Raw genomic sequence first — 16,310 nt, forward strand, 5'->3', positions numbered from 1 at the left:
TAGCTTATGCATAGCCCTTATGCATAGGCAATGCATAGCTTATGCATGCCCTATGCATAGCCTATTGACCTAGCCCTAATCCCAGGCACTCAAGGGTGCAAAAACTTGAAGAGAAGAAGCATAAACAAAGAATGAAAAAAGAGGGCTTACCTCTTCTTTGAGAATTCGTATGAGCCGCCGCGTGGCCTAATCCCTTGGTAGTTGTTCACTTGAATAGACCTACAAACAATTATCATAATAAATCAAAACATTAGTTCATTTTAACATATTATGCAATAGGCCTTATGCATAAGGCTTATGCATAAACCTATTGCATAAGCTCTATGTATAAACCTATTGCATAAGCCTTATGCATAAGACTTTTGCATAATGGCTAACACATATGCTTATGCACAAGGCTTATGCACAAGCCTATTACATAAGGGGTTATGCAATAGGCTATGCATAAGACTATTGCATAAGGCTTATGCAATAGGCGTATGCATAGCCTATTGCATAAGGCTATGCATAAGGCTTATTGTAATAGGCTATGTATAAGGCCTATTGCATAAGGCTTATTGCATAGGCTATGCATAGCCCTTATGTAATAGGCTTATGCATAGCCTATTACATAAGGCTATGCATAAGACTTATTGTAATAGGCTTATGTATAAGCCTACTGCATACGCTTATTGCATAGCCTATTGACCTAACCCTAATCCCCGGCACCCAAGGGTGCAAAAACACAAAGAAAAGAAACATAACAAAAAATGAAAAAAGAGGGCTTACCTCTTTAATGAGATGCCGTATGAGAGGATTATCCTTAACCCTTGTTCACTTGAATAAACCTACAAAAAAGAAACATAGTAAATAAAAAAGTTAGTTCTCATTAACACATTTGTTTGAACCCTTAATCAGTTTTTGGCAAGTTGAAGATGTTTGACAGTGATCATCAAGGGTCGGAAGTTGGTTCGGAGGCATGGTTGAGAGAAAAAATTCGTTATGTGTGTTAGTGATGCAAGGACCAATATATATGACAATGTCATATAACAATTGAGCATGTCTGGACATATAGTCTTCATGAGGCATTGGCACGACTAAGTGCAGATGATGAAATGGAGGAGAACCATATGAGAGTACTAGGTAACATGCCACACCATTCAGTGACATCGGGTAGAGTATGGAAGATGGCAAGGCTTCATATGGAAAGCATGGCCGACACTCATCTTTCCTAACCAATGAATGAGGTGCCTCCACCATTGCCACATGAGGAGGAAGAGAATCTCATGATGGACTACATGGCGAATGACTTCTTTGGACGGGAGGTCATAGATGATAGTGAGCAAGCTCCAATGTCACAAGAGGAGGAAACCTTGCATAGAGAGGCAAGCACCCCTTTGTAGTATGAGGGATGCTCGTACTCCACACTACGAGCAAACTTGGAGCTATTAAACTTGCAAACAACTTATGGATGGAGTGATGCAATTGTCACCAGTCTTCTTTGGTAAGACCGCCTCATTCTATTCTCTCAAATAGAAAATGGGTCATGTTCTATATACTCGGGCCTTGTTAATATTTTGACATATGATGTCTTATGTTATGTTGTGGGCTTCTCCAGAATATTCTTCCCCCTCAAAATCTATTACCAAACTCATGAGATGGGTGTCATGAATTGCTCTCTATGCTAGGTATGGATTACACAAAATACACGCATGTCCCAATGATTTCATGTTATTTAGAGGAGTTAATAAAGATGCAACACAATGTCTACAATGTGGGGAGAGCTGCTATAGGGATAATTTGCAACAAGAAGATAAAGTTCCTCGGTTTTGAGACACTTCCTTATTATTCTTTGCCTTCAAAGTGTATAGCCAATTGAAAGTGAGAGTGGCAACATAGTCCTACCAAAGGTACCATGGGTATTAACCAAGATGGAGCACAATAAGGTGAAAAGTGTGATTGCCTCTTTTTGTACACCAACGGGAGTAATGCATTCACTGAAGGGTGCCTTGACAAAGACCAAAAAGAAAGGAGAGGAACAATTATATACCCTCAAGACACATGATTGGCACAAGGTATTACAACTATATAAATATTCACTTATTCATTTTCTCTTTGTGGTACATAATTTGTAGACTCATATACTAACTTCCATTTTTTTCTATGCATAGTTTATTTTACCAATTACTATAGTTGGTTGTGGAGATAAGAAGGTGAGAGAGGCTATTTACAAAATGGGAAGCTTAGTGAGGTATGAATCTTCTCTTCAATTCACTAGCTAAGAAGTTATATTACTTATTTGGTATTCTCATACGCTCACAAGTTACGTATTGGTAAATAGTACACATGATTGCTATGTATGTAGGTACATATCCTTATAGGAGATAGATCCTACATCCATTAAGGCTTGTCTCAATGCTATTGAGGAAGTGTGTATGATTGAGGATAACTTTCCTAGAATAATTCTCACTAGCCAATTGCATCTTGTGGTTCATTTAGTTGATGAAGTGGCGATGTGTGGTGTTGTTTATGTTTGATGGATGTTTTTCCTTGAAAGGTTCATGAAAACCTTAAAGGAGTTTGTGAGACAAAGAGCAAGGCCAAAAGCAGGCATGGATGAGGGATGGTTGATGCAAGAGTCTCTTGTGTATATCTCAAAACATCTATCTCGCATAGATCTTTCCTTGCCACGATTATGGAGCAATGACGAGGATGATCGACTACCTCACTAATGTGCCTCAGGGAAAAGGAGGGCAACACAGACTGGATGAAGCATTATGCCACAAGGTGAATACATTCTACATTCTAAATAGTTCCATCACGGAGAAGTAGATTGGGAGATACAAGGATGCAATCAATAGATGAAAGGATGAGAGAAGAGCCTTCAGAAGAGCAAATAGATGCTTGCCATTCTCACCCAACTCTTGGAAACTCTACCAAATGTGATCAATATAGAACGGCTTCGTATGGCAATATCGATGACATTGCAAAATGGAGAGATGATCAGAAGAGAAGAGCATGAGTATGCAAGAAGATGTGACCCCCAAGTAAGTGCATTCTTCATCTCTGTCTCATGTATATACCTTGTTGAATGCACTATACTAAATTTCATACTTTTGTTTAATATTAGTACAAACTATATAATGCAATATGGTCAAAGGGAAGTTACTTTTTCATGAAGCATGTGGATTCTAAAAGAAACACATTTGATTGTGGTGTAATGGAAACTTTTGAGCAAGAAAGTCGAGCTAGTAGACATGATACCAATGCCATAGAGGATAATCTTGAGTATTGTGTTACTATTCAAGATATTCTTGAGGTTGGATTTAGATCATTTAGTCTAGTCATCTTTAATGTCAAATGGTTCAAGGTGATATATAGAGGCGCTCAAGAAACCGTGAAGAAACATCCAAATGGATTCTTTCAAATTGATTCCACCAAGTTTTGGAATGATGAGAAAGATACTTTCGTACTACCTTAACACTGTCGACATTTTAGTAACCCAACCAATCCTAAATTAAACCTTGATGTAGGATAATAAAAGTGTAACCTCTTTACTTTGTGATATTAGGTTATGGAACAACAAAAATTCACTGCTATAAACTAACAGTGGAATTTCACTGGTGCGGATCGCTATTTTGCTATGGGGCAACGACCGGAATCCCCACAACATCCCAACAAAATAAATGCTGCTATGCCCCCGATGTGTTGTAGTGATAATAAACATTGTTGAACTTGCATGGATTTACTCAACAAAGGCCATCCCCTAAGCACTCCAAGAAGAAGCAGAAGTCCATGGACATGGGGAAGGAAGAGTATCAGTTGAGGTAGACTTAGATGCACCTACCCTAAAGGAGGATTTAGAGAAAGAGCAATGCATACAAGCATGGAATGAGGTTTGATCACATTCGAATGGGCTTATTTTGATACTAATGTTGCTAGGATATTTTACAAATACTCTAAGAATGATATTCGTTCCAAAAGTGAATCTAGAAAAGCTAGTTTAATTAATATACAGCATAATGCATGCTAAGACTAGGGCACATAAAGATGCCAAGTATATACGTAATGACAAGAGGGTGTTGATTAACGATACCATGAACACGTCAAATGAAAGTGCTGATCATGCCACTCTTAATCTCTTTTCTGTTGCATATTTTATTACACAAGAGAATATTTCTTTTAGCAAGTATCCTAAACTACTAAAACTGATGAGATTTGATAAATTCCCATCTATTACACATGATCTATATCACAATGAAAAGGCATGCACTAACTTTATATATTGCTTCAGCGATACATTGTTGCAATAAATTGTAGAAAGGATAAAGTCTTCTACATATTTTAGTTTAATGATGGATGAATCTATTGGCATTGGACTCACACAACATTTGATTTTCTATGCCTCTTTAATTGAGGATTTTCAACCAATAATCATATTTCTCGGTTTGCTAGAAATATAAGGGGGTACAACACTTCATTTGTATAAGTATCACAGATTTGTCTTCACTCAATTAAACTTGGATGTAAACAACATGGTTTTTTTGGGCACTGACGGTGCTTCAACATTGATTGGGCATGTCAATGGGCTTTCTAGTCGCATTAAGAAGCGGATCAGTCCATACATGAGATCAATCCATTGCATTGCTAATAGGACAAGTCTCTATGTGTCAGATGTGTGAAGAGGTCTCAATGTGCATAAGGAATTGACAAAGTAGTCAATGAGATTGCTAGAATTTTCTCTCAAAGTGCATTATTGAAGAAGTTAGAGGCAGACTTTGGTTGTGTTGAGCTTAGTATGAGTCGTATCCATTAAGTGAGATGGTTGAGCAGATCCTCTACTGTACTTAAAGTGTGAATCCTTTAAGCCACTTCTTATGCTCTTGAAATCTGAGAATCCAGATTTTTTCCAAAGAGTTGCCACCCTACAGTTTATTTACAGCATTGATTTCATGGTTGATATCTTGGAGAGGATTTCTACAATGAGTAAAACTTTCCAAAGAAGCTTTTTTGATATATCAGTAGTAGGTGGCCTCATAGAAACTGAGATACGCATGATTGGGAATGGTCATCGAGCGAGCTTGGTGGAGGGAGCTTTTCTTGGCTGTCCTTTCTCCCTACAAGAATAATCTTTCTCTAACTATTGTTGCCGCCCCACTGCCTAGCCCAGCCTAGCCCACACCACCCTCTCTCTCCTTCTCCCACCCTCTTCCCTCCTTCTCTCTCTCTTCCCTCCCTTTCCCTCTCTCACTCTCTCTAAGAGAGAGAGTGTGGTGTGGGCTATATCCATCTCCATATCCTCCTCTCTCCTTCTCCCACCCTCCCTCTCTCTCTCCCTTTCACTCTCCTACCCTCCCTCTCTCTCCTTCTGTGACCTTACTTCTCTCTCCCCTCTCTCCCTCCCTTTCACTCTCCTACCCTCCCTCCCTCTCCTCTCCACCCTCTTCCCTCTCTTTCTCTCCTTGTCCCACCCATCGCCCAACCCACAACATCACCCTCTCTCTCTCTCTCCTTCTCCCACCCTCTTCCCTCCCCCTCTCTCTTCCCTCCCTTTTGCTCTCCCACCCTCCCCCTCTCTTCTTCTCTCACCCTCCCTATCTCTCATCTCTCTCCTTCCCTTTCCCTTTCCCTCTCCCACCCTCCCTCCCTCCCTTTCACTCTCCCACCCTCCCTCTCTATCCTTCTCTTACCTCCTATCCTCCTATCATCCTTCCCTCTCTTGCTCTCTATATCCCTCTCTTCCTCTCTATCCTTCTCTTACCTCTTATGCCCCTTCCCTCTCTTGCTCTCTAGATCCTCCTCTCTCTCTCTCTATCCATCTCTTTGCTCACTCTCTCTATCATCCCCCCCTCTCTCTCTATCCTTCTCTTTGCTAACTCTCTCTAATATCTATCCTTCTCTCTTTTATTTCTTCTTCTTCTCTCTCTCTCTCTCTCTCTCTCTCTCTCTCTCTCTCTCTCTCTATCCTTCTCTTACCTCCCATCCTTCTCTTGGCTCTCCTTCTCTCTTTCTATCCCTCTCTCTCTCTCTCTCTCTCTCTCTCTCTCTCTCTCCCCTTCTCTTTGCTAACTCTTCAGTCCTTCTCTTTTCTAACTCTCACCTCCCTGTCTCTCTTTAATGTTAAAATATTCGTTCCTATTTGGCATGTTTATGGCTATGTGGTATTTTTAGATATGGATTGTGTTGTCTTGCATCAAAATGTATGCTAGGTTATAATGAATGGTCTCCCTTATATTTCATACATATTCTATCCTCTCGTGTTGGTGCATAAAGCTCAATGCTAGGTTATCATGCATGCTCTTGGTGATATCCTTGGTAGATGAAAGTGATATCCTTGGTAGATGAAAGTGATCGCATGCATTAATCCACTCACATTATACCTTGAAATGATATCTCATGTGTCTCCATGCTAAAATTATGGATTGCCATGGCTCAATCGTTCCCTTTGTGCTCATATAATTACCCATAGCATCTACAATGAGAAGGTAGTTGTCTACAATGAGATGGAATTTCTCTTTTTAGTGATTGGGATGGCATAGATGCATGGTGTACTTCCTAGCAAAGATGAAGGTGGTCACCTTTATTAGGGTGGCAGACTCATCACAAATGTCATGCATCCTATTAGACTTAGGGTTTGTGTTGAAGTTCTGTTGTGGTTTGGAAACAGAACAACCATTAGAAAAAATTTATTTTCTATCTTAAGAGAAGGCTATCCAAACAATATTACCAAATTAGCTTTATTTTGTTAACAATCCTAAAATTGGATTGATCATGGTGATAGACACAAGATTAAGCATAAGATTAAGGTGGATTATACCACACTTAAAACTCCATGACTAGAGAGAGAGAGAGAGAGAGATTTCACACTCAACACAAGATATCTATTCTATTGAATTCACAATGAGCCATACAATGATATAGGATTTCTAGCTGTACCCACTTTACACATCATCATCCACATGGCACTCCCTTTTTCACTCTTTTTGGTCAATACTCACATACCATACAATATTACATGTGGCATTCTTATCTTACCACAACATCTTGCACCTCTAGGGTGCTTTCCCACATACACACAACACTCTGATTACATCTCTTAACACCCCCTCTTAATCGCGGTGTTCCACAACTCACCCATCACCCATAACATTGTAGCATTGTACAACCACAATTGCTACCTCTCAACACTCCCCCTCGATGATACATTGGAGTGTTCATCAAACGAACATGTGTGTGCGTGTCTACCATCTTAGACATCGAATCCATTTTGAGCCCACTTGCTCACAGCGGAACCACTGAGTTCGATTTGAACATAGAAGTTTGGGTGGAAACCAACCCATTTGGATGCACCTCACACGTGCATCACTCATGCACACATCAAAACAACCATTTTAAGCTTCTCGATGAGCTCGGGCAGGGCAACCCTCATACCAATGGGTGAATAAACATCTCGTTTTGAGCACACAGGCTTGGGTACAGTTACCCCCATAAGCTGGCTGTAAAAATACAAAACCTTTGGGTCGAAATCGGGCTGATATTTCAAGGCGATCCATGGGTGAAAAATAAAATAAAATCCATTTTGGCCCGCAACCTGCATTCGAACATTTACCTCTTGAGTTCATATTTATGTGTGTGAATATGTCTCAATGCTTCTTCATAGTTTTCAACTAATGAAGGTGTGTGTGAATCCTCCCTTAAATTTAATAAGAACTAATATAGAAATATAATTTCTTTTGTTTTCTTTTTTTATAACGTGCCAGCCAAATCGCATCATTGCTGGCAAATGCATAGTGCCAAGCCTTCTCTTCTTTGCTGCTACGTGCCAAACTCTCTCTGCAATCTTCAACTGGGGCATTAGGGACAACCTGCACATGGAACCCGCATGCTTTTCCATGCTTTCTTCTTCTTCAAGCTTCGCCAAGCTTCCATGATGATCTTCAGGTGATTGATGCTGCTACTCCAAGCTTTTCTCACTATTGCACCTCTGCGCCTCTTGTGCCTGCAACCTTTCAATTTTCTTGCAACTACTACTAAAGGCATTCGCCTGTCTCCTCTCAATGACCTCATTACCCCACTGATTCACAGGTAGGAGATGTTCCACACTTCAAAGTGTTCCCTACTATCTTTCTTGAGAGGATGGTAAGCTCCTCTATCTTAACTTCGTATTGGCCTTTAGTGCTGCCACTGTTTGCTGATGGCTTTCTCTTCCATTGGTACATACTACGGATGTAGCTGTAAATGTCTAGGGCCAGTTACACTTACCAACTTGCAGCAGTTGCAATACCATGGCCTCTGAAAGTCTTTTTTTTAACACCAAGAAAAAACCCCACTTCAACCTCTCTCTTCTCGATAACCTCTAGCCTCTGGCTCCTCATCTTTGCCCTTTTGATTCTCTACATCCTTCGATTTGCATGAGTCTAGAGTGGTGTCAGCCTTGGCTTCCTTTGTTGGTTCTTGCTCTGCTTTGCTTCTCCCTGTGCAGCTCTCTCGTAGTGCTCACTCGATGGCAGTCTCTCTGAGGCCTTCTTCTCTGCAAACTCATTGCTCTCTTTGCTTTCAAGACTTTCTATTGGCATTTCAGTATGCCAAGCTTGCAACCTCCTTGTGCTCCATAATCTCTTACACACAAGCTTGTGTGTTGAGCTCTTCATAAGCTTCAAAACCTTCTTCTGATAGCTACTGAATGTTTTACCTCGGTAGTCTTCCATATTGAGCCTTCAATAACCACCATTGTGGCTCATAAGCTTCCAAATAAGCTTTCTTACGTTTGCTCATCTTGGGCATGCATTGATTTTAGTGTGCTCTTCATAAGCAATTTCTCGTAAAGAGAAACCAAGGTGATATACCTTATAAAAGCTTTCTCACCGAACATTGCTCATATTTTATGATCAAATCGGCACATCCTTCCATTTGATGTGCACATTCATGGGCTCCTTTCCTTGCCCACAATGCTTGCCCCTTGCTTGGATAAGCCTTTCACTTCCACACATACTCTTTGCCAACTTGCAAGAGCCATGAGATTCACTCATCCCATAAATAAGCAACCCTTGTTTACATTAAGCATTCTCCAATACTCACCAATACCTTAATGAGGTAAAATCCACAAAAAACCAACCTTCAATGTTGCAAAAAACTCCAATTTGCACCTTCCTTGGCGATGAGGCAACTTCCAAGACTTCATCTTTGCTGAAATCTCCATTTTAAGCTTCCATGGTAGCACCATCATCTCCGAATCTCCATGAGCATAATCCCTCTCCAAACGTAATACTAATGATTATGAGTGTGCTAAATTTTTCTTACAATAAATTGAAAATAATGCTTAATCAATGAACTCATAACCAAGAAAACTATACATAGATATTCACCCCCATGACCAAGAGCCCACACAAGGTAGGATACCATGATAACAATCCTAAAATGGGATTGATCATGGTGATAGACACAAGATAAAGCAAAAGATTAAGGTGGATTATACCACACAAACTCCATGATGAGAGAGAGAGAGAGAGAGAGAGAGAGATTGCACATTCAACACAAGATCTCTATTCTATTGCATTCACAATGAACCATTTAATGATATAGGCTGTCTAGCCTCACTTTACACATCATCATCCACGTGGCACTCCCTTTTTCACTCTTTTTGTCAACAATCACATACCATACAGTATTACATGTGGCATTCTTATCTTACCACAATACTTGCACCTCTAGGGTGCTTTCCCACATACACACAACACCGCGATTACATCTCTCAACATATTTCTTGTGTATATTTTTTTAAATCTATGTTGTGTTATAGAAAATGTTATGTTGATTGGGAAATAACTCATGCAATCTATAGGCATAATGATATGTTCAAACTCGCATCTTATAATAGCTATAGGCATGATGTGTGAATATACAATTTTGATTAGTTTCTTTTAATTCTAGAAAAATATCACCTAAACAATGAACATTGTTGAACTTGCTTAGATTTACTTAACAAAGGCCACCCCCTAAGCACTCTAAGAAGAAGCGGATGTCCATGGGTGAAGAGTCTCATCGACATGGGGAAGGAAGAGTATCAATTGAGGTAGACTTAGATTCACCCTAAAGGAGGATTTAGAGAAAGAGCAATGCATACAAGCATGGAATGAGGCTTGGATGATCACATTTAAATGGGCTTTTTTTGATACTAATGTTGCTAGGATTTTTTACAAATATTGCAAGAACGATATTCATTCCAAAAGTGAACCTGGAAAAGCTGGTTTAATTAATATAAAGCATCATGCCCTTACTGAGCATGCTAAGACTAGGGCACATGAAGATGCCAAGTACATGCGTAATGACAGAAGGGTGTTGATAATAGATAGCATGAACACGTCAAAGTAAGTTACTAATCACGCCACTCTTAATCTCTTTCTCGTTGCATATTTTATTACACAGGAGAATCTTTCTTTTAGCAGTAAGCATCCTAATCTGTTGAAACTGATCTATATCAATGAAAAGGCATGCATTACACATGATCTATATCAATGAAAAGGCATGCACTAACTTTATATATTGCATAAGCGATGCATTGTTGCAATAAATTGTAGAAAGGATAAAGTCCTCTATGTATTTTAGTTTAATGATGGATGAGTCTATCGACATTGGACTCACACAACATTTGATTTTCTATGCCTCTTTAATTGAGGATTTTCAACCAATAATCGTATTTCTCAGTTTGGTAGAAATACAAGGGGGTAAAACACTTCATTTGTATGAGTATTGCAGATTTTTCTTCACTCAATTAAACTTGGATGTAAGCAGCATGGTTTGTTTGGGCACTAACAGTGCTTCAACTATGATTGGCCATGTCAATGGGCTTTCTAGTCGCATGAAGCGAATCAGTCCATACATAACATCAACCGTTGCATTACTAATAGGACAAGTCCCTGTGTGTCAGATGTGGTGAAGAGGTCTCAATGTGCACAAGGAATTCACAAAGTAGTCAATGAGATTGCTAGAATTTTCTCTCGAAGTGCCTTATTGAAGAAGATAGAGGCAGAGTTTAGTTGTGTTGAGCTTCTAGTATGAGTCATATCCATTAAGCGAGATGGTTAAGTAGATCCTCTGCTATACATAAAGTGTGTGAATCCTTTTAGCCACTTCTTATGCTCTTGAAATCTGAGAATCCAAATTTTTTCCAAAGAGGTGCCAACCTGTAGTTTGTTTACAACATTCATTTCATGGCTGATATCTTGGAGAGGTTGTCTACAATGAGTAAAACTTTCCAAAGAAGCTTTGTTGATATATCAGTAGTAGTAGTAGGTGGCCTCGTAGAAACTGAGATACACATATTTTTACGGTAGTTCATCCTCTATATAGCATAATGGGGTATCATATTATCCTAGAGACTATGGACCTCGTATGGGTCATCTTGCCTCACTTCGAGCATCTCGTCGAGGCAATATGTATAGATCCATAAGCATTCATAGAAATCTGGATGGCATAGATTTGGAGGAGGGCATTCAATTTCCAAAAGGAATTTTTAAATTTGGTGATAGGTATCTTGCTAGAACATTCCCAGATAAGGATTTTGTTCAAGGCTTCAAGGCATTAGCACCTTCTAGCTTTCCAAGAGGAAAGCCACTCAAGAACTATGGATTTAAAGAAATTAAAACTTTGTCCTCTTACTATGGTGAAGCAAAGTTGTTGGAAAGTGAGAAGGAAATCGATCCTATTTATTGACAAGTTGCAAGTGAAGAAGGAGTATGAACATTTCAAAGCTTAAGCACCCTATGAATGGGAAGCTCGTAACAGCTTGCGAGACACGTGACTGTCTATTAACAGAAACCCCACCACATCTGCTGAGTATCCAATGCTACTTAAATTGGCACACATATCCATGCTTCAATGTGCCAGCACAACAGCGTGTGAACGAGGATTTAGTATTCAAAACATTATCAAGGATCGGCTTCGAAACTCTTTATATACAAGAAGTCTAGATGCCCTCATGCATGTGTCAATTGAAAGCCCCTCTCTTGAGAGTTATGATTTTAATCCTGCAATTGACTTATAGAGAACCAGTGCAAAACGAGTCGCCATATTTATGGTCAAAGCACAAGGTATGATTTGCACTATTTGTTAATTTAAATTAGAAAATACCATTGAATTGGGTTTTTATTTATTTATTTAGTTTATGTGTAGGGTTGATGGGATTCAACGGGGATGAATCCAGTTTGCTTAAAATTGTAGGCTTCAAATTGTTTGTTTTTAAACTTCATATAATTTATTTTCACATTCTGTAATAGATGGTGCAGAGAGGCTGCAGACAGCCTGTTTTGGAAAGTAGAAGGGCAAGATTATTCTCACATTTTGTGGATGGGCCCTTTTGAGAAGAAGATTAATTGCAAAGAAGATCAGATTTTGCATTCAAAGTTGAAGACAATCTATTTTGGTGGAAAGTTTATGGGCCTATTTTGGAAAGGAGATTCTATTTTCGGATTTTCAGAAGTCGAAGATTACCTATTTTATTTTGGAAAGCTGAAGGAAATTTTGAAAAACATATGTAAAGGTTTCCCTTCTATGAAACATGACTTAAGTATGCATTATGCATGCGTTTATGATCAACATAACTCTACTTCATATCTATAATGCAAGAATGTGAGCGACACGTTTTTGGGTAAGTTTTAAATATATGTATATCTATGCATTGACATTTGAATGTTGAAATATGTATTTGGACTACTCACATGTTTAGATATTCAAGTACTTATTTGACTCATATAATTGGCTTTTTCAATCTCCATTGTAATATTACAGCTCTCGATTCTTGGCAAGTTTGTTCGTGTTCATGGTTGCGAGTTTTTTGTTGTTCATATGTCTATTGTTCATGGTTGTTGCGAGTTTTTTGTTGTTCATGTTGGCATGTTTGTTCCTTGTTCATGTTGTGATGGTCCAACAGCACTTGAAGAGTTGATCACCCTGGCCCCTCGGCATTCTTAGCCTTGAATGAGAGTATGCCATTGATCTAGGTGGCGTGGTCAATGATAGCGTCGTGAAAGGCTTATAACAATTGAATGTGCGGCGTCGTCGAGCTTGAACTTGCATACCACCAAGATGTTTCAGTCGGGTATTCCTTACACGTAGCTTTTCTCACTCACTCACTCACGTCTCTTTTTCTTTATAGGGTTAGATTATCGGTCAATAGGGTTGGATTAGAAGTCGATTCATCTTTAAAGCCTTGGTTTAAAATGCCATGCGCCTCTTTGAACGATCGTTTTCAAATGGAACAAGTCAAGGTCCAAGAGAATCATTAAATGGCGCGACAGAACCGTAGACTCGGAGAGTTCTCCGCATGCACGTCTACGCTAAACGACATGGTTTGTGAGAGGTCCACCGTCCCCCCCACATGCGTCTTGCAGAGCGCAGGCTACTCTCTCGCTTACCCAAGGTCCAAGAGAATCATTGACCGGCGCCACGTTTTTGGTGACAGACAGACAGAGAACCGTAGACTCGTAGAGTTCTCCGCATGCACGTCTCCCTGCGACATGGTTTGTCAGAGGTCCACCGGCGCAGGCCCTAGCCCCTAGGGCCTTGGAAGTTGTGAAGAATCAATCAGCTTCAGAGACTGATCAGTCTTTCTTCCGGTAATTAGCTTTCCTCATCGGCGCTTTAGAATACTCTCTGGCGCTCACCCAGCACACACATATATATATATGAGTGCGCCCGAAGAGAGCTCATTCTAGATGAGATAGTTACTCCCTGTGGAACGCCTAGTCTGTCTTTCCTGCAGCTGCTTACAATAGATCACTGTAAGAGGGATCCCGGGGACGATGGATCATCATGAGCTCCCGGCCGCCACCTTGTTGAGGGGGGTGCACGCTATGGTAGAGGCAGGTGTCGAGAAAGTCCCTGCTTGCTATGTTCGCCCTGCTGATGAGCTCTCCTCTGACCCTGCAGACGCCGCTCGTATCGGTGCCGTTCCCGTGATCGATCTTTCGGGGCTGCACGATCACGGCCAGCGTGCTTCCATCGTCGCACAAGTTGCACAAGCCTGCAGAGACTGGGGATTCTTCCAACTCATTAACCACCCTGTCTCTCACTCCTTGCTAGATCGAATGCGGCAAGTGGCCGACGAGTTCTTCGCCCTGCCTGTGGAGGAAAAGATGAAATTCTCTTCTCACGAAATGAAGTTCCTGCCAGAAGGCAAGGCTCTTCGTTTCGGGACCAGCTTCAATCCTTACAACGACAGCGTCTTGGAGTGGAGAGATGTGCTGCGCCATTGGTGCCTTCCTCCCGGTCAGGTCGACAATCGAGAGTGGCCGGAGAAGCCTGCCGGATACAAGTGGGTGCTCCTTTTGTTAAAACATTTATAATACTAGCTGAATAGATTATTTTATTGATGGCCTTGATTTACTGCCACCAGAGAAACCGTTCTCGAATACAACAAGGAGATGCGAGCGCTGGCGCAGGAACTCCTGGCTGTCATTTCAGAGGGCCTCGGTTTGCCTCCCCTTTTCTTCGAAGAAGCCTTCCAAGGATCAAGGCAGCTGCTGCACGTGAATCGCTATCCACCATGCCCCGAGCCCGAGTTGGCACTTGGCACGGGAAGCCATTCTGATCCAGGCGGCCTCACTCTGTTGCTGCAAGACGATGTGGTTGGCCTTCAAGTGAAGAAGGACGGAGGCTGGATTGCAGTCCAGCCGGTGCCCTACGCTATCCTCGTCAACCTTGGTGATCAGATGCAGGTGGGCTAATTTCAATCGATTTAGCTCCGACGTTCAATTTGATGCTAGTTCCATTAAATATATCGATTTAATTGGTGATAATTCATGAATCTGAGAAGCGATCACATTGTATTCCTGTGTGGTGACCGACCTTACTGGCTCTGTCGATCTTCACTAATGGAAGGTATAGGAGCGTGGAGCATCGTGCTGTGCTGAATTCGAAGCAAACCCGAATGACAGTCCTCTCTTGCAGCAGCCCGGCTGAGAATGTGACCGTTGCGCCAGCTGCTCTTCTCGTGGAGGAAGACAATGCGGCGTTCTATCAAGCGTCTCTCTACGGGGAGTATTCTCTCAATTTCTTTTCCAAGGGCTTCCAGGGGAAGGCATACGTAGATTCACTCAAAATTGCAGTCCCTGCTGCTTGATGATTCGATCAGTGTACTATGCAAGCTATGTGTATAAATAATAAGATGATGATCATACATATAGAACGCGATCATCAAAAAACGCAACGAAGATCTTGGAGGACTATAAGGCTTAGTTGATGGAATTAAGGATGAGTCAAGAGGAGTGTGGTTTGGTTGAATTGGCTCTTTCTATAATGTATAATATATATTTATAACGTTGCTTTAGATTGATATATGGGTGTCCTAGAATTTTAAGAAGCACAAAACTCCCGAACATGTGTGAGAATCCAGGAACATGACCAGTGCTCGAACGCTCGTTTTGCAATGAAAATAACGTCTACTGTTCCTTATATTAGTACTAGTCAGCAAACTCCAGCTTCACACGTCTTTTGAGACTTCCAAATTCAAATTGTACTCGAACCTCCACAAACTTTCTCCTCCCCTTCCCAAACCTCCAAATTTTTACCATTTGTGAAACTCTTCTTTCATATATATATCTATATATCTAAATATATATATATCTATCTTTCTATCTATCTATATATATATATATATATATATATATAGAGAGAGAGAGAGAGAGAGAGAGAGAGAGAGAGAAAGAGAAAATAATGTTTATTGTTCCTTTTATTAGTATGTTTTCATAAAGTTATATGGGGGATAATTTTTTGTGAGCTTATCGTCCGCGAGCTTTTCCTCTTTGGTGCCTACGGTATTGTATCAACTAGTACTTTCTCAGAGTCCTATATTCAAGCTGCGCCTAAAAATTTATTAATGCCCCTCATTAATAAATTAATACCTTAACATACACTAAGGTACTGGCCATGCCTTAGCGACCAAGGAGCTCACTCCCGCGAGACAAAGCGAGAGAGAGCAAGCGGCCATTCAAGACAAATGAAGCACAATTCGAGACACACAAAGCAGAGAGAGAGAGAGAGAGAGCGAGAGAGAGAGAGAGAGAGAGAGAGAGAGAGAGAGAGAGAGAGAGAGAGAGAGAGAGAGCATGCAAGCATAGTTTCAGGACAAGCAACATCCCTCATCAACGACCAGACTCAAAGAGAGAGAGGGAGGAAATTGTAGGCCCAACCTCTACACACAAGAGAGATAGGGATTCCAGGACAGAGAAAGCAAAAGAGAAGAGCACTGCAGGCTCTCGTCGCGCTCTCTCCCTCTCTCTCAAATGTCGTGGTCTTTGTGCTCTCTTGTCTCTCTCAGGGTCGTATGTGCCTAT

At 40.8% G+C, this 16,310-nt stretch overlaps 1 protein-coding gene across 1 annotated transcript; it reads left to right on the forward strand.

Annotated features, from left to right (window-relative positions):
• Positions 1–13,601: 13,601 nt before the first annotated feature.
• On the forward strand, positions 13,602–15,312 carry LOC147620215 (fe(II)/2-oxoglutarate-dependent dioxygenase 4-like). Its single transcript, XM_086772405.1, has 2 exons — positions 13,602–14,290; positions 14,372–15,312. Exons 1-2 carry the CDS (start codon positions 13,779–13,781, stop codon positions 14,700–14,702), a joined length of 843 nt encoding a protein of 280 aa, XP_086628531.1. The 5' UTR covers positions 13,602–13,778; the 3' UTR covers positions 14,703–15,312.
• Positions 15,313–16,310: the final 998 nt, after the last annotated feature.

The sequence above is a fragment of the Cibotium barometz genome, chromosome 32 (assembly GCF_041138505.1).
Source record: "Cibotium barometz isolate CiBa-2024 chromosome 32, ASM4113850v1, whole genome shotgun sequence".
NCBI lineage: Eukaryota > Viridiplantae > Streptophyta > Polypodiopsida > Cyatheales > Cibotiaceae > Cibotium > Cibotium barometz.